This window comes from Corvus kubaryi, unplaced genomic scaffold, assembly GCF_017639235.1.
Source record: "Corvus kubaryi isolate FWS band 111438036 unplaced genomic scaffold, C.kubaryi_AGA036_p1.0 78, whole genome shotgun sequence".
NCBI lineage: Eukaryota > Metazoa > Chordata > Aves > Passeriformes > Corvidae > Corvus > Corvus kubaryi.
In genome coordinates, this window is record NW_024582065.1 from 6,984,998 (window position 1) to 7,007,546 (window position 22,549).

General features: G+C 52.2%; 1 protein-coding gene across 8 annotated transcripts in view; it reads right to left on the reverse strand.

Moving 5' to 3' along the window:
• Positions 1-22,549, reverse strand: part of VAV2 (vav guanine nucleotide exchange factor 2) — a 124,050-nt gene continuing 101,501 nt past the window's right edge. For 3 of the 8 annotated variants that reach the window (XM_042052099.1, XM_042052093.1, XM_042052095.1), the window contains 22 exons: positions 21,936-22,036; positions 18,737-18,836; positions 17,405-17,500; positions 16,758-16,826; positions 14,534-14,620; positions 13,575-13,660; positions 13,196-13,328; positions 12,525-12,539; positions 12,008-12,117; positions 11,134-11,235; positions 10,936-11,024; positions 10,160-10,176; positions 9,798-9,819; positions 8,501-8,628; positions 8,228-8,302; positions 7,598-7,650; positions 6,805-6,921; positions 6,602-6,689; positions 6,384-6,507; positions 5,428-5,514; positions 3,316-3,470; positions 1-2,605 (listed from right to left, as the gene is read on the reverse strand). In XM_042052099.1, the coding sequence (XP_041908033.1) occupies positions 2,558-2,605; positions 3,316-3,470; positions 5,428-5,514; positions 6,384-6,507; positions 6,602-6,689; positions 6,805-6,921; positions 7,598-7,650; positions 8,228-8,302; positions 8,501-8,628; positions 9,798-9,819; positions 10,160-10,176; positions 10,936-11,024; positions 11,134-11,235; positions 12,008-12,117; positions 12,525-12,539; positions 13,196-13,328; positions 13,575-13,660; positions 14,534-14,620; positions 16,758-16,826; positions 17,405-17,500; positions 18,737-18,836; positions 21,936-22,036 (1,902 nt within the window). In that variant the 3' untranslated portion in view covers positions 1-2,557. Of the gene's footprint in view, positions 2,606-3,315; positions 3,471-5,427; positions 5,515-6,383; positions 6,508-6,601; positions 6,690-6,804; positions 6,922-7,597; positions 7,651-8,227; positions 8,303-8,500; positions 8,629-9,797; positions 9,820-10,159; positions 10,177-10,935; positions 11,025-11,133; positions 11,236-12,007; positions 12,118-12,524; positions 12,540-13,195; positions 13,329-13,574; positions 13,661-14,533; positions 14,621-16,757; positions 16,827-17,404; positions 17,501-18,736; positions 18,837-21,935; positions 22,037-22,549 lie in introns of those variants that run through there. The other 5 variants (XM_042052096.1, XM_042052094.1, XM_042052097.1 and 2 more) reach the window with 4 other exon arrangements.

Genomic DNA, 22,549 nt, shown 5'->3' on the forward strand with positions numbered 1-22,549 from the left:
TCAGCAAAATTACACTTTATTTCATTTTTTTCCATTGGGGAATTTACTTTGATGAATCGTAACTTAAAAAGGCCTGGAAAAACCACATGCAAAAGGGTTTCTAAGTAGCAGCTAAAGTTTCTATTCCAGCATTACAAGCTATTCCAAATGATTTTCCAAATTCCCAGCTATGAACTATTCCATAAACAAACAGTTTCATCTTTAAACCCCCTCCACCCTACCCCAGTTAGTGCAGTGCAAAGGAGAAACCCAAGGAATTTACATATTATTTTCCAACGTATCCCATTGCAATTCCGAGTGACCTGCGGTGAACTAAAATAATATATACAATTTTCTCGCCATCATCATAAAAAAAAATTTCCCTTTCTTATTCACAGATATATTTGTGGCAAATGGCTGAATAATTACTTAAAACCAGAACAATCTCTCTTTAACAAGTTTCTTACACCAGTAAACACAAGAGGGAGAGCTCTCTCTGGGGGGAGGGGGTTTGGCAGGGCAGGCAGAGGGTGGGGGTCCTTTTGGGGTGGAAGGGACAGAGGTGCCCTGGTCCCTGTGACAGGGCTGTGCTCTCCCAAGGGGTGCCCTTGCCACCTTACAAAATTGGCCACGTTAAACAGGAGGGGCTGTAAGGCTTTAGGATCTGAGGCATCACATGAGCCATCAGGAGTTTGTGTGTCCCGTCCACCCAAACGCCCTCTCAGCTCCAGCCCAGCCTCTGGAATGGGAATGGGACCCTCTGCTCTGCAAAGGAGCAGGGAATTGCCAGTTCCCTGCTGGCTACTCCCCTCAAACTGAGCATGGAGGGGCTGGCTGGGAGGGGTTAGCACCAAACAGTATCTTGGGAAAGCCCTGAGTCCCCGTGTCCCTGTCACCTCCCACCTGCCCCAGCCAGACCCACCCCACACCCCCCATGAGCGGGGACACTCCCAGAGCTCCGGGAGGAACAGGGAGCCAGCAGGGCGACTGTGGGCTTGCCACTGAGCAGCAGTGTGGAATTCCCAAGTTCGCATCATTCCCTTGTCCTTGAGAGGACCAAACTCTTCCATTTCTTATACAGAGCATGGCTCTGCTGCTCCGTTGGCAGCAAGGGTGCAGCCAGGGACTGAGGGCAGCAGCACCGCTCACCAGCCCAACGCTGGCATCTCCCAGACTTGCACCAGGATCCCACACCAGGAACACGATGCTGCACAGCAGGACCACCACAAATCCCAGGGGAACGACATCAGGGCATGGAAGCACCAGCTCAAAATGCCACGTGTTCAGAGAGGCAGCTCCTGGGGCTCAGATACAGGGAAGTTGTTCCCTGTGACGCTCCCAAAGGTGGATTTTGTTCGGATTTGCACTTTGGAAGAGAATTCTGGAGCTGAAGAGCGAAGCCAGTGCCCAGCAAATGATGGCTGGGACTCCCTTCCACTTTGGGAAGGGCAGACTCGGACAGACGGCGCTCAGGACACAGTGGGAATGTCACAACAGACGGACCTTTACTTGACAGCAGCAGCAGGAACAGCCTGTGGGAGGAAGAGAGGGAGGCAACGCTCCCAGCCCCCAAAAGTGCACACAGCTGGGAAGAGGAGGTGCTTTCACAGCTCGGGGACAGCAGTCAGGAGTTGACACCGTAGCCCTTACTCAGGTGGGTTCGCCCTGAGCTCATGAGGTGGGATTTGTCACGGCTGCAAGAAAAATCAGCCTGGCTTGGGGGAATCCTGCTGGGAGCGAGGGGAGGACAGACCCAGGGACACATCCTCTGCATGTGCCTGGTGCCTTGGTGGCCTTGGAAAACCTTGTGTGGCAAAGCACATCTCCAGTCCTGCAACGCACTGAGACCTCCTGCTCACCAGTGGGAGCAGCCTGCTCCCTGGGCACCCCCCCTGCCCGCAGCAAGGCTGGTGGGACTGAGGTGGCTGTAAAGAAAATGGGCTTGGGGGTGCCAAAGCAGCTCTTTCCCCTCGTGTTTTACCCAAAGGTCCACTTCCAGCCTGCACCTGAGGGTCAAAATGGTCACAGCCTTCTCCTCCTCCGGGGCCAGGTGTCCCCACCCTGCCCCTCGCCCTGGCCACAGCACGGTGCTGCCCATGGCTGCCAGGGCCACGGCCAAAATCCCGACCTGGGGAACCACCCGAGTGGTGTGGCAGGGGGTCTGCGTTACCTCCTTGGGGCTCCCCGCTCTGGAAACCCCCAAATTCTCACCCAGGCACAACCCTTCAGCCTCACCCTCCCACCACCATCCTGGGGTGGCTTTTAAAACACCTTGACAAAGGCGGGTGCGGCGCCCATCCCCGGTGGGCCCCCCAGAGTCTCTCAGCTCTGTCCATGCAGGGGAGCGCGCGGCTCTCCCGGGGCTCTCCCAACGCCATCCCACAGCCCAGCAATCTTCTATACACGGAACGGGGGCGAGGCCGGGTGGCCCCGAGGCTCGGCTGTACACAGGGGGGTGGTGAGGGGCTGCGGGAGCAGTCCTGGGAGGTGTCCGGCACGGGGACAGCATGTCACGGTGTGCTCGGGCTGCAGCTGCTGCCTCTGGGCGCTCGACGACTTCCACCGGCCCTGGCCGCAGTCACTGCACCCCCTCCTCCTCCACGTACGTCGAGGGAAACCAGCCCACCTGTGGGGGGACAGGAGAGGTGAGCTGGGGGCTGGGAAGCTCAAGGGACACAGCACAAAACCTGCTGGAGTTCAAGGATTTGGACAACCCAAGCACAGGGTGGGATTGTTGGAGCGTCCTGTGCAGGAGTTGGAATCCATGATCGTTGTGGGGCCCTTTGAGCTCTGTGGTTCTGTAAGGGAGCTCCTGTCCTGTCATTGGGGTTATTCCCCTGCCATCATGTGCTGTTCCCAGTGCTGGATGTGCCACATCCCGATGGTGTCAGCCATCGCCCTCACTCGGGATGAGCTAACTCCCCCGCATCCCCTTGGACACACTGCCTGCAATAGAGAAGGGATCAGGGCACGAGGAATCTGTCCCCAGTGCCACACACCCCGTGGGCCACCAGGCCATGCCACCAGCCCACTGGTTTTCCCAGGATGCTGAGCCTTCCCCCTGCACAGCCTGCACACATCCCCCACGGGCAGCTTTAGGGAAGATCAGACCCTCCCACCACAGGCTCCCATCCACCTGTGTGCCCTGGACATCGCTGTCACTGTCACAAAACACCAAATGGCCATGCAGGGGTGGCTCTCATGAGGTGACAGCCCACCCAGAACCCAGGAAAGAGCGAGAGGGAGCGGGACACACCCCCTGCCCTTTGCTGTCCTGACAGCAGGGAGGATTTGGCACTGCATGAACGGGACAGGAATGTCTCTGGACACACTCACCCTTCCATTGGTCTCCCCCTTCCACCATCCCTGGTCCCCTCCAATCCTGCTGTAGATCTTCACCACGTCCCCCTCCCGCAGCGACAGCTCCCGCATGTCCCGCGCCGCGAAGTTGTACCGAGCCACCGCCGTGCCTATGACCCGGGGGGTGAACACTGCCAGGGGACAAAGCACAGCGTGTTGGGAGCAGCTCCACACCGGCTGAAGCCTGGGGAAAGCTTGGCGAGGTTCAACCTGGGTTTTCCAGCATGGTACCAAGAGCTGGAGCTGCTGGGATGGAGGGGTGGCATCGCCTGAGCTGCTCGGCTTCGCAAGGGTGGAATGGTCGGGGTTAAACTGGATTCCTGCTGGGCTTTGAAGGGCTCTGTGGGTTTGGGAAGCCCCTCTCCGCTGGTCAGGGGCTTGGTGGGGATCACTGGGGTGAAGGGTACTTTTGTGAGGTGGTAAAAGAAAGGATTTTATAGGAATATACAGTCTTCAACAATGAAATCACGGAAAAATCCTGTTCAGCTCTCAATCTCAGGTCTGGGAGATTGCCTTGTGGAGCCGCCACCCAGCTCCCAGCACCTGATGGAGCCACCTGGTCAAAAGGCTTTGTAAATCAACTTGGACGTAAGGTACCTCAAAAATGGAGTTATTGGGAATGGATTCTCCCAGAGGTGTTGAGCAAATCCCGTGTGCTTTGCCATGAGGTGCAACAAGCTCCTAACCTGGAACCTCCCTGCTCCTGTCCCTTCCTGTCTTGGGAACTTCATCCCATTACTGACCACATGGTGCCAAACCCTACCACTGACCAGCACCTTCTGATGAGGAGATGACCCCAGGAACCATCCTGGGAGCCGACCTCTGCCAGCACCAGCACAGCCCCAGCCCCACAGATCTCCATCACTTCAGGCAGGGGATGCTCAGGGGACGCACAAGGAGGGGGGGAAGGCAGGGGCAGCACTCAGCATTCCTGCCCCAAGGTCTGGGCAGAGGGAAAAAGGCTGGAGAGCAACAGTGGGAGGGATGGGATGGGCAGAGGAGCAGAAAAATGCACTTTCTCTGCAGTTTGCAAAAAAAGAAATAAACACCCTGAGGGGATGCTGTGCTTTACTCCCCTCTTTGCCCCGGGATTTCCAAGGGTTAATTTCAACTGTAAAAGTGTGCAAACCAAGGTTGAACGAAGTTTGAGGCAAAGCTTTGCCCAGGTTTTCAGCTCTCGGGGTGGGAGGAAATGAGGATGGCGATGGAGGCGGTTTGGACACACAATGTGCAATCACTGGAGGGTTCATCCGGCCTGGCCAGGCAGCCAGGCTGGAGAACGCACAAAAATCACGGCAGCTTTGAGCTCTGTCATCAGGAGCTTGCTCAGAGCCCCTTGCTACACAGATCACTTCCTGCAATACTTTCTATGCAGTTAGAGAATCCCAAATTCCCAGATTTATGCTTGAAAAGTCAAGCGTTCTTCCCAAACACAGCACCAAGGAAGGCACACGTGGCTTTGCTGCTGATTTTCTCTGTCCAGCCTAAAGGAGAGACTGTAAGATAAAAACTAAAACAGGAATTAAAACTGGCAGGATTTTGCTCTGATCCCATCAGTGGGGAGGATGACACCAGCCTGGAAGACATTAAATCAACGGGGTCCAAAGGCTGGGGCACCACTGCACTCTCTGCAGGGAGACCGAGCCCCAGAACACAGCTGACAGCACAGATGTGTCCCTGTCCCCTCAGCAAGGGGCTCCTGAGCAGCCTCAGATACCAGAGCTCAAAACCTGCAGGACACTGGGATGTTCTCCTGGAGGACAAGGAGGATCAGACTGGGAGAGGGTGCGATGCTGATGCTCGTTGGGTGAGACACACGGGGTAACCAGGTGGAGCTTGAAGTACATCATGAGATCCCAAAGTGCTACATCCACTTTTTTTGTTAATTTTATCCCCTTTTCTCAAACAGCAATAAGTCCATCTCCTCCCTGCCTTGATTTTGGGGAGGGGAGGGAGAGCATTTTGCTGCCAGCCAAGCCATGGTTAATTCACTGAATTATTTCAGGGGGGACCCCGCAGGTCCCACTGGTGATGGTTTTCAAGCTGGGGATGGTGGCAGGTCTCTCCAGCAGGGAGAGGCACTGGTACCTGACCAGAAGGGACTGGAGGAGCTCTGAGAAGAAAAGTTGAGGCCCTGAGGACTGAGAAAAGAAAAGTTGTAGGAAGCGCAGGAGGCTGCAAAGAGGTTAGAGAGAAACAGAAAGAGGCAGAACACGCATTAAAAAGGAAATGAAAATAAAATATTATAAGGCACAATGCTTTAAAAGCCGATGGAGGAATACAGGGCAAAGCATGCAGAGGGTCTTGTGCAGGGGCTCGGAGCTGGGACAGCTGACAGAAGGTCTGGCCACAGCCCCACAGCCACTGTGGGGGCTCAAAATTCATCCTAGGCTTGTATTTAATGCAAAAAGATATTTAATCAACTTTTAAACCCTATCTTCCTTTGGTATTCTTTTTTAAATATACCACAGAGGAAAATTTTTAACATGTGTTTTTCCCCACAAAGCAGTTAATTCTGCACTCAGGCTTTTGGACAAAACATCATCTTCCATTATTGCACATTTTGCTTTCCATTTGTTTTGATTTTTTTCCTTCTTTTTTCTTTACAGACTTACCCTTTCACCCATCACCTCCATTAAAGGAGTCCCACTAGGATTCAAACCACAAGTCACACTGGAACTGGATCCATTAAAACACAAAAACCTCACGTGGGTGAGAAAGATTGGATAAATCCCACGAAGTGAGCATCACATCCCTGCTCCCAGCCAGAGTGTGGGCAAACCTCAGGGTGCAAAACCACTGGAGGGGAACCAGCCCGTCCCAGCAAAAACTGTCCCTTCAGAGAGCAGTGCCAGAGAGCCCCAGCTCGGCCAGACCCCCCTGATCCCACCAAGACCCATCCTGAAAACGCCACCAGCCCAGCAGAACTTAGCTGCAAACTGAGGAACTCAAGCCCTACAGCAAAGCTGTAAATTCCTTCATCCACTGCTCCTACAGCTGGCTGGAAGGGGCAGGTTTTCCATGACACCCAAGCTGGGCTTTACCTGGGGAGCGGGTGAAGGTCCTGGAGGTAGAGCGCTCCCGGGATTTGTAGGGATATTTCAGCGTTGTGTCCAGCTGCTTGAAGCTCTCCTTCAGCGAGTGGCTCTGGTAGTACTCGACCAGCTCCTGGCAAGGAGGGAGAGGCACCTGGCTGTCTCTGCCACCTCCTGCATGACTTTCAGGGACAGGGCATGTGCTACGAGGGGGAACCAAAACCCACCAGCAAGCTTTCGAACTTCTTGGCTTCCGTGATGTGAATCCAGTTGTCCTTCTCCACCACCTTGATGTGCTTCACCTCCTCGTTGAACCTGCCAATGACAGCAAAGGCACTCAAGAAAACACAGCCACGTGGTCCAGCCCTGGCTTCTCCTCTGCCAGTGAGAAATACTGAATTATTAAATTCCTAAATGAGGAATCACTCACTTAATACTGATGGCAAAGCGCTCGGCCTCAGCCGGCCGCTCCCGGATCAGGTAGGTGCCGCTGACGTGAGACTTGAGCAGGTTGTCCGTCTGCTGCCTCTCCATGTTCCCTGCAAACCTGAGCCCAGAGGTCAATTAGTTCAATTAATTCATTAAACCAAACTCGTATCCTTAAACAGGCATGTTTTGGATAAAAAGATACTTTTTTCTTAAAGGCATGAAGGTTGGAAGGCAGAGAGAGAAATGTCCCAAATATCCCGAGCAGGAAGGGAAGTGCCCTGGGGTACACAAGAAGCTGCTGAGCCACTGAATCACACAGAGAGCAGCCTCTTCCCTTTGAGGTACCTGACACCTGGAAAATCCCACTAATTGGGAATCAGTCCCCGGGTTAATGAGGCCTCAGCAAGAGCTGGAGAGCAGGGATAATTTATATCCATGAATTCATAAACCTGGCTGGAGCTGGAGAGAACGAGCAGCAGGCAAGCCAAGCACAGCCTCTCGTGCCAAGGCAGGAGTTGCCTCCTTCCTCCCATAATCATTTTCTGGGCACAGAAAATGGGAAGAGAGACCAGCATCTCTCTTTTTGCCTCTGACCCTCTCCATCAGTGAAGAAATCCCCACAGCTGCTGCCAGGGCTTTCAACACCCCAACGCCACCGTGGCAGCTGCTCCACAGCCACAGGCGAGGCAAGATGCAGAGCACTGCTGGTCTGCATTTGGAATTCCTTGCTGGAGTGAATTCCTGAGGAGGTAACCACCGAAAGGCAAGGCTGCTTTGTCTTCCTGCCCACTCACCACGGGTATGCCGTGTAGTCGATCTCCCGCGAGGGCGGTCGGCTGTTGGGGGGCTGCAAATTGAGAATGGCTCGTTAGTGATGAACCAGCAGCTCCTCGGGCTGTGGATCATGTGTGGGATGCTCCTCTCCACGGGAGGCTTCCCTCTGCCAAGCTGTTCCTGGATTCTGGGCTTGGGCGGCGGAGGGCAGTGTTGTAGCTGAGCATTCGCCTCCCAGCTCCCAGCTGGGATGAGCAGGCTGTGTTTGTTCATTTACCTGAGTGGTTTTTAATTGGGAAGCAGCTGACAACATTACAGCAAGCAGCTAAAAGCAATTAAAATAAACCAAATGCAGTTTTCCTGCACTGGGCCTGATTTCAAGCACTCTGACCCGAGTCAGCCCTGCGGAGAAGGAACAGAGTCTGGACGTGATCACACCAACCCCAGCCTTGGGAACAGGGCTGGGACCCCCTGACCTGACCCCTGCACCCATGGGATGAGGGATCCACCTCCCCTATGAGGCAGAGGCCTCACTGAAGGTCCAGGGAAGGACTGAGGTGTCGAGGAGAAGGCTGAGGAGAGTGACAGGGACAACCCCAGCACCTGCACCCCCCTGGCACTCCCAGCTCCATCTCCTCTCTGGCACTTACCCTGGCATCCACGGGGCAGGGTTTCACTGAGGAGCTGGGGAAATAACCCGACTTCTTCGTCTGCAGCAGCCTCCCCTGCAAAGCCAAGCTGGGCATCAGCCTGGGGCGGGCACTGGGAGCACTGGTGTCACTGTGCAGGGGTGGGACAGGCCCCAACCTGCCTCCCAACCCCCAGCACACCCCTGCACCAGGAAAACCCACAAATAAAAGGGATAACGCAGAAGTCACTGGTTTAAAACTTTGCAGGAGTTTCCCAAGGGGAATTGCTCTCACCTCCCACCACGGTGAGTCGGGGTCCCCCCTCAGCAGCTCGATCACATCCCCAATTTGAAAGGTCAGCACTGGCTTCCCAGGAGGGGCTGGGTTACCATGGTAATTCTGAACCGCCACCATTTTAGGACCTGGCAGAGAAGCAAAACAGTTTCACAACCTCGTCCCTGCTGAAAAAAAACCCAAACAAAACCACCCCTCCTGAAGCCTGTAACTCCTTATCCTGTGATAAGGCAGGATTTGGGGGCAGGAAACATGAAAGCAGGGAGGAATGGTGTCCACAGTGAATGTTCTTGGCTCCTGCAGTTCCATGGATGATTGAGCTCCCTGAGCAAAAATAAACCCAGGCAGGACCGAGCTGAGCTGAAGCTCCAGCTCCCAGCCCTGCACCTGGATCTGAGCCCCACCGAGGCAGAGGAGCTCTTGCCAGGCAATGCCTGGCCAGCACCAAGCCCTGCCAGGCTCAGCAGTGACACCACGATTGCAAAAGGGACCAGGGAACACTCAGCTACCACTGAGTGTCAGCTGGACCTGGGACTCAAACGCCCCTGAAGCTCCCAGTCAAAGTCCACTTGTCTCGCCAACAACTGCACATTAAATAAACTTCCCCCACTGCACCAAACCCACAGTGTTTATCCTCAAAATGCCTCCCCACCTCTGCCTCTCCCCGCCCAGCAAGAGCACTCTGTGCTTGTTTTGTTGGGTTTTTTTTTAACCACAAAATTGATTCAGGTTTCTTTTTGCCAGGCTTGGCCTTTCTTCCATCAGAAACAGCACAAAAACAAACTGTTCTTGTCCTCTGAGCCAGAGCAGGGGCAGGGCAGGCCCAGAGCTCTGTCCAGGCAAGCTTTAAACACAGGGAGGTCAAAAATTATTGCAGTAACCTCTGTGATTGATGGCCCATCAGAGGCCCTGAGCACACTGGACATGCCAGCAGGAAGATGCTCCCCATCAGCAACAAATCTCCCTGCCAGGACATGCCAGGCCTGCTCTGAAGGTTGATTTGGCACAAGGATGTTGTGCCAGGCTCTCCTTGGTCACTGGTGTGGTGGGCAGAAGCTTTACTGGCCCAGCAGGGCTGGCCAGGGGCACGAGGGCACCCAAAGAAATGATGTGGCAGCAGGGACAGGAGAGCCCCCAGCGCCCCATCGCTGGCCATGAGGGTGCACAGGACCCTTCTGCAGGTCCTAAAGCTCTTTTCTGGTTTGGGAAGGAGCCTCCCCCTCCCACACACTCGGTGTTGGGGATTCCTGCAGCCACAACCTCTCCCTGCCCTCCTGTCACACAGCAATGCCCTTACCGGGTCCTGCACCAAGTGAATCCTGCAAGGAAAGAGGAAAAAGTCTCAGTGAGGACACATTAGTCTCAGTTCTCTCTACAAGCACCCACCTGATGCCACTGGGATGAGAAAACCTCTCCCCAGACCCCCCTGGTACCCCCCAGCCCTTGGTGCTCACCCCAGCTGGGTGCTGGCACCTCCTGAGGGCTCTGGTGCTGCTCAAACTGGGCCAGTTTTAGGCTGGAGAAGAGGCCACTGGTCCCCAGTCCTGTCCCACAGTTTGCTGGGACCCCTCTGAGGCCAGTGCTGGCTCTTCTCATGAGCTGCCCACACCCAGAGTGGACAAAGACACGGGGGGTGAGGAGAAGGGCCAAACCACGTACCTGCTCTGCTGAAGAACCTGCAAGAGAAATGGTGGGATAAGGGGTTAATTTAACAGGCAACAAACCCCATTTTCTACTCCTCTTGATGCTCTGAGTATCAACAGACTGGCATCAGGGTGTGAACTCGATGGAGGAAGCCCAAAGCAGAGCTGGGGTCACCTGAGTCATTTCTCTGCTCCTGGGGAGTGACTGCAGCCAGACAGGGGCATTTCCTCACTGCCACAAAGTTCTGCAGTTTTGTTTCTTCCTCCCTCCACTCCCCACCCAAAACCTCTCCAAAGCCACCCTGTGACACCCCCTGGACTGAGCATCACCAGGGTTCTGCCAAGAGTGAGCACAGGTGAGTCACAGCTTCACCCAGTTTAGACCAAGGACACAAATTTTGGCCATATTTTGGGACATCTGGGGTCAAGAGACGAGCTCTCTCCTCATCAGAAATGCTCTCCCTGCTGCAGACCATCCTGCTTTCACTGTTAAATGATGAAGAATTGATCATGTCTCTTAAATGCCCATCCCCAAGAGCTGGAGCATCCCACCCACTGCACAGCGCTGCCGTGATCCTCTGCCACCCATGGCATGCAGCTCTGCATTTTGGAGGATTTCAGCTGCTTTGTCTGTTTTTTAAACCCCCAGCCAACATGAATTCCAGCCCTGGGAGGTGGGTGGGAGCACACTTGTATTGTTTTATGCATTAACAAACATCAGTGCTTTGTAGAGTGAATCTCTCAGATCGTTCACGTGCAGCAACGAGCTGCTCAGAAAATGAAATAACTCACCCATCTTGCAGGGAGGAATGATCTCCAAGCACTCCTTGTGAGCACCTGCTCCACATTTGGGGCAAAGATAGCCCTGGTAGAAGGTTCCTCTGCACCAAAAAACAACAACAAAAAAGTCGGAAAATCCTAATTCAGCCTCAGCTTTGTGATTTTTCTCTCTGTGTTTTACTGCAGAACAGCAGGAAGGTTGTTGCTCACCTCAGGAACATCCTGCAGGCTTTGCAGTTGGTTGTCTTTTCAAATGTGTACATCTGGAAGTTGTGGTGATTTGCATTGGCTTTCTCTGGCTTTATGTTGGACCTGAGGGAAAGGACCTGGGGGTTATCAGCCTGTCCCCACGGGGCTGCTGGCATTTCAGTCCGAGCTTGGACACCACACGGACAGATACGAAATCCAATGTGAAAGGAGATCAGGGCTGGGTTGTGGAGAGAGGATTTTGTCCATCAACCTTCCCCTGGGACAACAGTCACGGATTTGGCCCTTGCCTGAGTCAATCATCAGCCCAGAGCTGTGGCATGGGGCTAAGCCCTGCTCTGCTCAGAACCAGGGCCTGCAGCACCTGCTCCCTCTTCACCCTCCTCCAGCCCCAGCCTGCTGCTTCCCCATGGCCCAGCACCACGGTGAGGTGTCCTTTCAAGAATCTCAGAAAGGTCTGGGTTGGAAGGGACTTTTAAATTCATCCCATTCCACCCCTGCTGGGGGCAGGGACACCTTGCACTATCCCAGGTTGTTCCAAGCCCTGTCCAACCTGGCCTTGGGCACTGCCAGGGATGAGGCATCCACAGCTTCTCTGCACCAGGGCATCCCCACCCTCACAGGGAAGAATTCCTTCCAAGTATCCCATCTCAGTGTCAGAGATAAAATCCAGTTTCAGAGCTGCTTTGGTGGGGATGCTCAGAGAATGGTTCCAAGCTCCCTCTGCACAGGAACCCATCCAGCAAGTAAGTCCACATGAGCTCCCTCATCACAGGTTTTGCTAGCAGAGCTGCTCTGCAGTGACCTGATGGCCCAAGACACTTTTCCCCCACGCCTGGGAACTGCACCCAGGGCTAGAGCAGCCACTCATGCTCACATGGCCATTTCAAACTGCTCCATCCACTTCCTCTTCATCTCCTCTGTCTTGCAGAAGAACTGGAAGCCCTGTTTGCCCTGGAGGTGGATTAGGTAGAAGCCGTACGACCACTGCAAGAGAAAAGAGAGAGCTGGTCTCAGAGCAGAACACACCACACTTCCATCCACACACCTCAGCCACTGCTCTGAGTGCCTGCCCCTGCCCTTGCTGCCGAACTGTGGCCAGGGACCAGCAGGGGAGGAGGAAGGAGAGCTCCCTGTTTCTCTAACACATCGCAGTTAGTGATGCCTGAACTGCCCCGGCGCTGTGCACTTGGGCCAAACAGGATTTCATGGTGGCAGACAAGAGAACCCAGGTTCTTCTGCTCCACTGGATCCTGCCCAGCCATTCTGTCTGTGGCTGACAGCAAGTGACAGCCCAGGAGGAACATCTGACCTGCCCACTGCACATATGCTCGGCCTGTCTGATCAGCACACTGCACACAAACACACGACAGCGAGGGGGGTGCTCCGCTTACCATTTTTCCGTGAGACTAGAAAGCATAGGAGAGCAAAGTGGAAACAGATTTCATTAAAACACAAAGCCAGCAGCATTCCCTCAGCAGCCAAGTGGCAAAACTGGCTGTTGTCACCCCAGTGGCCCTTATCCCATCTGCACCATAGCTCTTCCCATGGCATGGAAGTGGATTAAGCTAACGGGGCTCTGCTAAAGCGAGAGCTGGGAGGTTTTTCCTCCACAGCTGCAGAGTGAGCATCAAACCACAGGAAAATGATGTTCCTTCAGTGCTTCGAGTGCCAGTTTTGGTGTGCAAAACCTTTCCAGGCTCCTCCACCCCGCAGCTTGTGGGAGCAAGAACATCCTGGACTTTCCCTCCCTCCCTGCCCTCCTCTCCTGCCCATCTGATGTTTGCTCCCTGACACTGGGCCAGAAAGCAGGGAGCAGCTTCCTCCCTCCTAACTCCAACCACCCCAGCCTCCTCAGGGCTGTTCTGCCAGGACAGAGGTCAAGGATCCAGCCCAGCCCCACGTTAATAAACAGTTCCCAACGCTCTTTAAGGCTGCCCTGAAAGTTGAGCGTTTATTTTCCAGCTTTTTGCGAGCCCTGTTTCTATTTTAAAAGGCTAATGGGAACATACTACCCTGAAACAGCTCCAAAATGCTCTCCAGAGCTAATCCCTGGTTCACCTACCTTCTTAATGTCCTTGTTATTCATGGGGTCATCAGTCATCTTGTGGAAGAGCAGCTCAATAATTTCCTTCAGCTCATAATTGTATCCTTTCCTCTTGCAGACGATCACCACTTTATCAAATAAAAATAAATACCTGCCCAAAGCAAGCACATAAACAAGCAACCCAGTCAAACACCTCATTAAAAAATCCAAGGGGAAGGATTTGGAAAGCTCTGCAGAGCTCCCCAGCCAGCGCTGTTCAGTGCCCGGCCCCTGCTGTGATTTCACAGCGATGCTGGGCTATGTCAGTGAAATTCCAGGCAGTAATTAAATAAATGAGCTCAAGGAGAATTGCTAAATGAGGGCACATTTAGTGTGGGGACATTCTGCTGCCACTCACCTGTCCTGCTTGGTGTGGTTGACTATGGAGCGCACCTTCAGCTCCCCGTCGATCTTCGGCCTCCCAAACTCCTCCAGCTTCACTTGCTACAGGAAGCAAAGCAGCGCTCAGACCCACAGCCAGGCCTGGAACGATGCTTTTGGGAAGCCCAAAGCTGCCTTCATCCAACCCCCTAGCCCTGCATCAGACTGCCAAAGCTCCTGGGAGCGGCATCACCCTCAGCGAGGGGAGGGAGGATGCTCCAAGGGGAGCCTGGGCATGAACACAAGTACAGGACCCCAGGAAATCCCTGGAGCTCCAGCACTGGTGCCCCAGGGCAAGGCTCAGCAGTTCAAGCACGTTTGCAATCCCCTCCCACCTCCAATAAGCTATTTTTCAGAGGTTTCCACAATAATTAAGGATTTTGTCCCTGTTAAATAACCATCAATTAAAAGCTCATCGTTTCCAAATGAAGTCAAGGCTTAAAGTCTCCAAACCCAGCGCCCCTCCAGGTCTGCTGATGCACAACAATGGGGCTGAGTGTTTGACACCTCTGGAGTCTGGAGGATGAGTTCTCCTTAAAATTCCTGGTTGGGATTTTTGGGGATTAGGTGCCCTTTTACATGAGCCCTTCTCCTCCACTTTCAGTTTACCTCTGTCCTCTTAACAGCAAAAAAAACCTCTTTTCAAATAGAAGCCAGATAGCCAGCTTGGGGAATTTTTGAGTCCTCCCTACGCCAATAACATGAAAAGTTGGAGAAACATTTTTAGTGTAACACCAACAAGAGAAGTCACCCTCCACCACAGCCAAAGCAGCTTTGTGATGGAGCATCCACCTCTGAACGATCAGCAAAACATGAGAGAGTCGCGTCTGAACACATGGGGATCTTTCAGCACATCAGAATAAGTAGTAATTGCCCAAAAAAGCAAATATGTTAATAATAGTCAGACTAAATTGGGTTCAATATTTTCCAGCTTACCAGGTTTTCTATAGAGCTCTGAAATTCACTTATTTTCTTCAAAGTCTCTTTGTCCCTCTTGACTTCATTGATGTACATGGCCAAGTCCTTAAAAAAAAGGGTGAATATTGATTTTTACTTTACCAGTACCTTACCCAGGAGCACAAACACGAGCCTGGCTCCCTGAATCCCTCAGGAACCTGAGCAGGACTCCAGGGCAGCCTGGGACAGGTGAGGCTGTTGGTGCTCCCAGCGCTGAGCCAGGCAGGTGCTGCAATGTTTTCCATTTCCCAGAAGATGGCAATGCATGAATCCATGGCAATGCGTGAATCCAGCGCAGCACAGCCATCCCAAACCCCAAATTTGTATCCATCAAAGAGAAAGAACCATCCCTTCCACTGGAACAACTTCTTGTACCTTTCAGAGTGGATTTGCTGTGCCTGTTTGCTTCTTATCTGCTCCCTCCTTGACCTCAACAACGGCTCTTGTCAACTTGGATTAAATCTGAGCAGAGGATTCTTTAAGACATCCCCCCCGGGTCAGACCTTGCTCAGCTCCCCAACACAAGAGGGGTTAATCACAGCCCATAATCGCAGATCTATGTGACAATACTTGTAACATCACTGAGACAGGGACGGCAGGGGTGCTGATGAGGAATGACACAACTAAAAGCCTTCTGAAGCAGGGAAACACAATCCCAAGGAAACACAATCCCAGGATCAACCACGACTTCAGACAACAATGTGCAAACGTTGGCTCTGGAATTTCACTGGGAGCTGCCTTTCCCCCACCATCACTGGGGACTTGGTACTGCATTCTCAGGCAGAGGGTTGGTACCTGCACCAAAAAAACCCCAGCACAAACGATTGTTTTGGTGCAAATCCTGCCCTTACCTTGCAAAATCAACTATTCAAGCAAAATAAAAGGGAGCTGAATCCCTTTGGGAATGTCACTCCATCCACCCCCCTACACAGCTCTCGCCCAGACAGCAGCAATGTCTGCTGCCTGCCAGCACAGCAGACAGAAAGGCTGGACTTGTGATGAAAGACATCACTTGCAAGTTAAGCCTTGGTTTACAGATCAATTAAAACCAAATTGAATGGCTCCCAAAGCCCCCCCGAGCCCAGCGTGGTCAGAACTGCTCCCACACTCTCCTGGTGATGGGGAGGAGAAGAGAGAAACCTCCCTGATGGTTATCAGTGTCTTCCTGCAAAAAATGCTGAGTCTGCAGCAGAGCCAGAGCAAATACACATTTCTTTTTCAGCAGTGGTGCTGGGTGATGAGGCCACGAGCGGGGTTCAGCTGCTGTCACCAGGTCCAGCGTTCATCTGAGGCCACAGCAGCGGGCTGGGAATGCAACATCCTTCAAACAACCTCAACTCTACAGCGAGCCACACAGCAGCTCTGGATCCGTGGGCTGGCAGGGGTAATGGCTGGAAAGGTCACCCAACTTATGTAAGTGCCAGGAAATGCAGCGCCGAGGTGGAAAACAAAGTGACTGCGAGCACAGGGATGAATCCTGAGGTGCTCTCCAGTGGAAAAACCTGGAGTTAATGAGCATCCTCCATCCAGTCAGGTTCTGCTGACAAGGGATGTGGTGTGAATGTGTGTGTGGGGAGACACATCTGAGATTTGGATGACTCTATGATCCTATGATTTTATTTCTTGTTCTCCTGAGATTTTGGGGGCTTCAGCTAAAAGTTGAAAACAAAACTTTAAACAAAGCAAACTGTTGATGCCAAAAGAAATCAACTGTTGAAAAAACATCTTCGTTTTGATTAAAAAAAAAAAAAGGTGGATTAAAGGATTCCCACCCAGCACCTGGCTAACAGCACACAGGGAACGCTCCACACACGCAGGCTCTCATTGCTGCCATGCTCCCTGACTTGCTGATACCTTCTGGAGCTCCTCCAAATCCCTCCCAGTGAGAACAAGAGCCGGATCTGGCACAGCCTCCGTGCACACAACAGCAATCAGGGAGAAGTCATAACTTGTCAACAAACCCCAGCTCCCCCAGCTGCCGGGGGAGGGGGACAGCGGTGACAACGGATCTGTTGTGAGGCCGTAGCATCACATGGCAATCAATACACACAGGTGTGGCCAAAAGGAGGAGACCTTGCCTTGCCTCGAGCTGTTCCTGGCTGGTTTTTCCATCCAAGTGTTTGTTTCACATAGCAGAGGGATCCTGAGCTCAGCTTAACCCCAAACCCAGCACAGCCCCCTCGCCACTCTCACCCTCCTGTACCTGCATTGCCTCCAGAGCCTCCTTCAGCTGCTGCTTCTCTGGCCGGTCTGAGGAATGGCTGAGCAGCTCCTGAAAAAGTATAAATGAATGAAAATGAAGAGTTTGGATGTGCTAGGAACGATGCCCAGACCCTGCTTGCACCGGGCAGGGTCTGCCTGAGTGTTGGCAGGATGGTGACAGGGGCGTCAGGGTGGTTGCAGGTATTCCAAGAGTGACTGGAAGGATGCCAGGGAGGTGGCAGGGATGCCTGGGTGACAGCAGGGATACCAGGGAGGTGGCAGGGATGCAGGGATGCCCGGGCAAGCAGCTGTGGCCAGAGGACAGGGAACACACCGAGGGCTGCTGCTTGAGAGATCTGTTACATGGAGTTGACGGGAGGAATTTCACACATAATCAGATTATATGCAAGCTTATTTTATATTCATTAAGTGCCTCTCATGGATAACAAGTGCAGAATTATCCTGGGTCACCGTACTTTAGGAGACAGCACAAATATTATGTCATGTTAAGTGGCTCTAGTAATTATTTTATTTGAAGGGGAATATAAACCCCAACCCTTGCTCGGCATTTGGCAAAGATTCACCCTCCACTGACAGAGGTGAAAGATGCTACAGTAGAGAGAGAAGTGCCAGTGCTGAAAACCTTACTTTTAACAGGAGATGATACTTCAAAACTCTTTGCATTGGAACCACCAGCAGATCTTGCAATTTGAATTTCCCATCCTGGACCTTTAGCGTGCATTCCTAGGAAGGAGATCAATAAATCAGCAGTGAAAAAACAACAATTTCCCACCCAAAAAAAGTCTCTAAAGTCTTGAGAATGTTTGTTTGGTTTCTGTAAACTCAGTTCTGATGCCCATGGGTTTGTGGTTCTTGCAGCCACCCAGCCAGGGCTGGGGCTCTCACCATGGAGGTTATCAAGGAATTAATCCCAGGGGCTGGACCCTAAATTACAGCCACTGCTGCCATACAAGTGAGCTACTCCAGCCTAACGAGATGCTGCTCATCAGGGCAGTGCAGGAATGTTCTCAGACCTGGGGAAATGTCAAACGAAACACATTTGCCTCAGCCACCTCCTGGCTGGGCCAAACTAAAAGCAGCTGATTTGTGAGGGGCTGGCACTGAGCAGGCAGCCTGTGGCTCTGACGAGCATTAAGTCACTAAGATGAGCTAATTGTGGTCCCAGGAAGTGTTGCCACCACTACCTTCGCCCAGACCCATTTCAGTGACGTGGCTGAGCCCTGCTGTGTGACCTGCCAGAGCTGCCACGAGGGAGGGACAGACAGGAAAAGCACTGGATGCTCCAGCCTTGATGTGAGACCCAGAGAACACATTTTAAACAATTCCTAAGCGCAGTTTTATCCCTGAATTGGGTTTACACGGGGAATCAAAGCGCGTTTGCGGAAGGCGAGGTAACGCGGACAGACAGCCTGGCAAATTCCGATTAGCATCAAGAGCAAAGCAGGAATTAGAGCTGGGTAAAAACAGCAGCTCGAACAATGCATCCCTTCTGGGGCTCCTTTGATTCCCTTAATACCTGGATCGGCCCCTATTCACACTGAGGAGGCCAGGGCAGGAATTCCGGCGTTTGCCTGGGGACTTGGGTTCGCCTCTGAGGGTCCCCGATGCTGCCGGTGGCTTTGGGAAACCACGTGGCTCCTGGCTTGGGGATGCTCAGGGCCTGCACGACTCAAAGAACTTGTCCCAGCCAGTCCCACTCAAATAAAGTCACTGGCTTGTTTTAACTCGGAGAAACTTGGGGTGGAAGGACAGAGCTTGGGTCTGGTGAGGAGATGAGGGAAAAACGAGGGGGTCGGGACAGGATAACCCCCAGCTTTGCTCTCTCTATGCTCACACTCACAGCCCTCTCCTCTTCTGCTACATCAAACATTCCCCAGACACCATTCTCAGCTCCAGAAAGTCCTTCCAAAACCCCTGATAAGGGGTGGGGGGCAGCACTCAGTCCCCCCGCCCGCTCACCTCCACCTTCTGCCGGACGTCCTCCCGGTTGGCAAGGAGGTGGTTCAGGGTGTTCTGGGCATATTCCATGTGGCTGCAGTACTTGCCATAAATCAGCAGCCTGGAGAGGGGGAAATCACAGATTTAACTGGAAATGCTGGCAGTTATAGCCTGTTATAAAAGATATATAAATGTGTGTACAGCGAGAGAGCAGGCAAACAGCTCTTCCCCCATTTAACTGCTTAGCAAAGTATAAACACTCTTTTATTGTGTGGCTTTTTGACATTTAAATTTTCAGCACTTGAACATTTGGAAGTTTCCAGAACCTGTGGAGGTGATTCAGCTCATGATGAGCCAAAAGCCCAGGTGGCCAGAGCAGAGGAGCCTGTTTTTGGAGGGTTAGATGAGATAGTGGGATGAAATTCTTCCTTGTGAGCGTGGTGACGAACTGTCAAATGTTGCCCAGAGAATTTGTGGCTGACCCTGGAAGTGTCCAAGGCCAGGTTGGACGGGGCTTGGAGCAACCTGGGACAGTAGAAGGTGTCCCTGCCCATGGCAGGGGGTGGGATGGGATGAGTTTTAAGGTCCCTTCCAACCCAAACCATTCTATGATGATTCTCTCACAGATTTTAGAAACATTCCTTCTTGAAAGAGCCACAGAGACCTAGAGGTCAAGAGCCTGGGTAATTGGGAAAAGAAGGTTGTCACAGCCTTTGGAAACACAGTGAAGCTCTGCATGGACACCCTGGGCTATAAATTTAAACACCTGACAAAAGAGAGCAGTTTTGTGGTGGATTCCCCCTTTTCCCTCACTTCTCTCATTAATCCTGCCTGACAGGTTTGGGTTTTCTCCCCCTTCCTGGCCGTTAACTGCTCTGCTGCTGCTAAGACACATCTTCCATCACACACTGCAACTCATCCATTATTTGGGGGCCTTGTCTCTCCATGGAGATGATCTGGGAGCCACTGACCCAGCGTTGCTCCATAAACATGGGACACTCACACCCCGCAGCGAAGCGAATGAAGAGATTTATGGAGCCACAGCCACAGCAGAGCCACGCCCAGTACAGATTATTCTTCCACCTTTTCCCTCTGACAACTTCTGCACAGGCACAATAATATCCACCTTGTCAGCATGGGGAGAGCTTCAAAGAGGCTTCAGGAGCATAAATTCAAACCTCTGGCTTCCAGAGAAAGAGATTTACAAACTATTTCCTTTAAAAAGCCCCTGCAAAGCCCAGGAGCAATGCATCATTTTGCCAGAATGTCTCCAAGGATGTGGAGGGAAGCAGGAGCTGTTTGTCATGGATAGATTTGATGAAGGAAGGTCTCATATTCAGGGTCCAAGTGGGGACTCTGGAGGTCCATGTTCCCTCCCTGGTAGGGCAACACAGAAAGCTCACTTTCTCCTCCTCCTCGATTTCCTTGCTGTAAAATGTGGTATTCCTGACTTTCCTGATGTGACTATTTACATCAGCTTGCTCCAAACTCTTCATCCTCAAGAATCCGGCTTTGGGGACTTCTCCACGGCAAAATCCCCCTCGAGCAGCAGTTTCCCACAGCACTGAGGGCCCCAAAATCCCCATGGACTCAACAGAGCTTCAGACCCACCATCACCACCTCACAGCTGCTGTGGCTCCTTCACTCACATCTTTCCAAGACCTTCAGGTGCTTCAGGAAGTTGTCTGCAAGCTCCCTTAGGAAGTGGGTCAGTTTGTTCACCCACCTGCATGGAACATTGATTTAAAAGCTCAAAACCAAGCCTCGTGCTCCTGCACAGCCATGGGATCTCCCTGGGCAGCAATGCCACCTCCACAACTCCTCCTGTGTCCCTTCCCTGCTCCCTGTGTCCACAGCTCGGCCCCAGGGATGGCACTGGCATGCATGGAGCTGAGCCAGGAATTAGGAGATCAAAATCACCTAAGTGAGTTTTATGAGTATTTTTAAAATTATTTGCATTCTTCTTTGGATTTTTTTTTTTTTAAATTTAATCCAGAAAAAAAGGTCCTTTGTAACAAGAGGCCCCAGGGATGATGGAATATGTGACCTCACGGCGTGTTATTAATGCAGATGGTATTTCTGGAGTTATTGACTTCTGAATGGCATTTCTGTGTCTAGACACTGGTTTAATCACAGTGAAATAACAGCCTGGCACCACTCCACAATGAATCACCCTTTGATTAGTATTAAGGATATTAAAGGCTTTTATCAACCTTATCTCCGTGTGCTGGGGTGCTCCTGCTTGCAGCTGCCAGAACTCGGGACCGATTCTGTTGGTGAAAGCAACTTTTACATTTATTCATCGTGCAAAAGGTGCAGGATGAGCTCTGTGCCAAATATGAGATTCTTTAAGAGTGAGGAATCACTTTGATCTCAGCAGGGCTGAGTCTCCCCTGCCCAGGAGTCACCCCACCACATCACAGCCCTCTGCTGCTTGCAGGAGACCACAAGAAACCCTTGAAGGCCAGTGAGGTTTTGCTCCATTCCAGCTCACCACAATCAAATCCCATCTTCATCCCCTCGGATGTGTCCCCACAAACACATTGGATATTCAGTCTCCTATGGGATGCTGAGCTCAAGAAAAATCCAGGTGCAGCCAGGGGCTTGCAGGAACAAGGATCCACGGGAGCCACACGGCTGAGCCTGGTTGGTCACAGGGGAGATGTCCCAGCCTCTGCCCTGGGTGACCTGACACAGTTGTGGATGGATTTGGCTGCTTAATGTCAGCACTGAGGGATGTTTCAGCTGCCTGAGAGCATTTTGCTGTGGAGGATGCAAACCTGGGCTGCTGTGAAAGGCATTTCTGGAATCACAGAATTATTAAGGTGGAAAAAGACCTCTAAGACCACTGACTCCAACCACTGCCAAGCACTGCCACATGTCCCTAAGCACCACAGGTACACATTTTTTGGACACTTCCAGGGCTGGTGACCCCCCCACTTCCCCGGGCAGCCTGTTCAAGTGCTTGACAACCCTTCCAGTGAAAGAATTTTCACTAATATCCAATCTAAACCTCCCCTGGTGGAACTTGAGGCCGTTTCCTCTTGTCCTGCTGTTGTTACTTGGGAGAAAAAACAGATCCCCACCTGGCTCCAACCTCCTTTCAGGCAGTAGGAGAGAGTGAGAAGGCAGAGAGTAACAAGAGGTCTGTTTCAATCTCTGGAAATATTAACCCAAATCTGTTAAAACTGGAGCAGCCTGAAGCCAGGAATTCCTTTACCTCTCTTTGAATTCCAGGAACACTTTTGCCAGGCTGCTTCCTCCAGACATCATTGAGACATCGATGGCTCTCAGGAAACTGAAGTGCACTTTAATTAGGTCCTAAAACCAAGCAACAGTCAATACTTTAAACAAATTCAAAGCAAGTGGGCAAACAGAGCCTAAAGAAATGCACATCCGCTCCTTCATCAGGCAGGGTTTTTCCCTCTTTTAGGTGTTTTTAAAGGAAGTTATTCTAGTGGGATGCAGCCCTGACTGGCCTGGAGGACAGGGGTGTAATTCTTCTGAGGTTACACAGTGAGAAACGCCCCACCATGGGGAGGGAGGAGTGGAGGAAGTGCCAAGTTTGGACCCAAACCCTGTGCAAACCAGAGTAGAAACAAATCCCTTCATCACCCTGTGCCCAAACCAGCTAAACCAGCTAAAACCCACAGCCCCAGCCCTGGAACATCCACTGGACAGAATTTTTTCCTTACCTAGACTTCATATATTCCCCACCTCTAAAACTGAGTGTTAAAGAATATCTCCTGAACCAGTTTAAGCTCCACAGCACATGAAAAGCTGAAGCTCTCCAGGTGAATGCACAAATCTAACAGGAAATCAGAAAACCTCCTC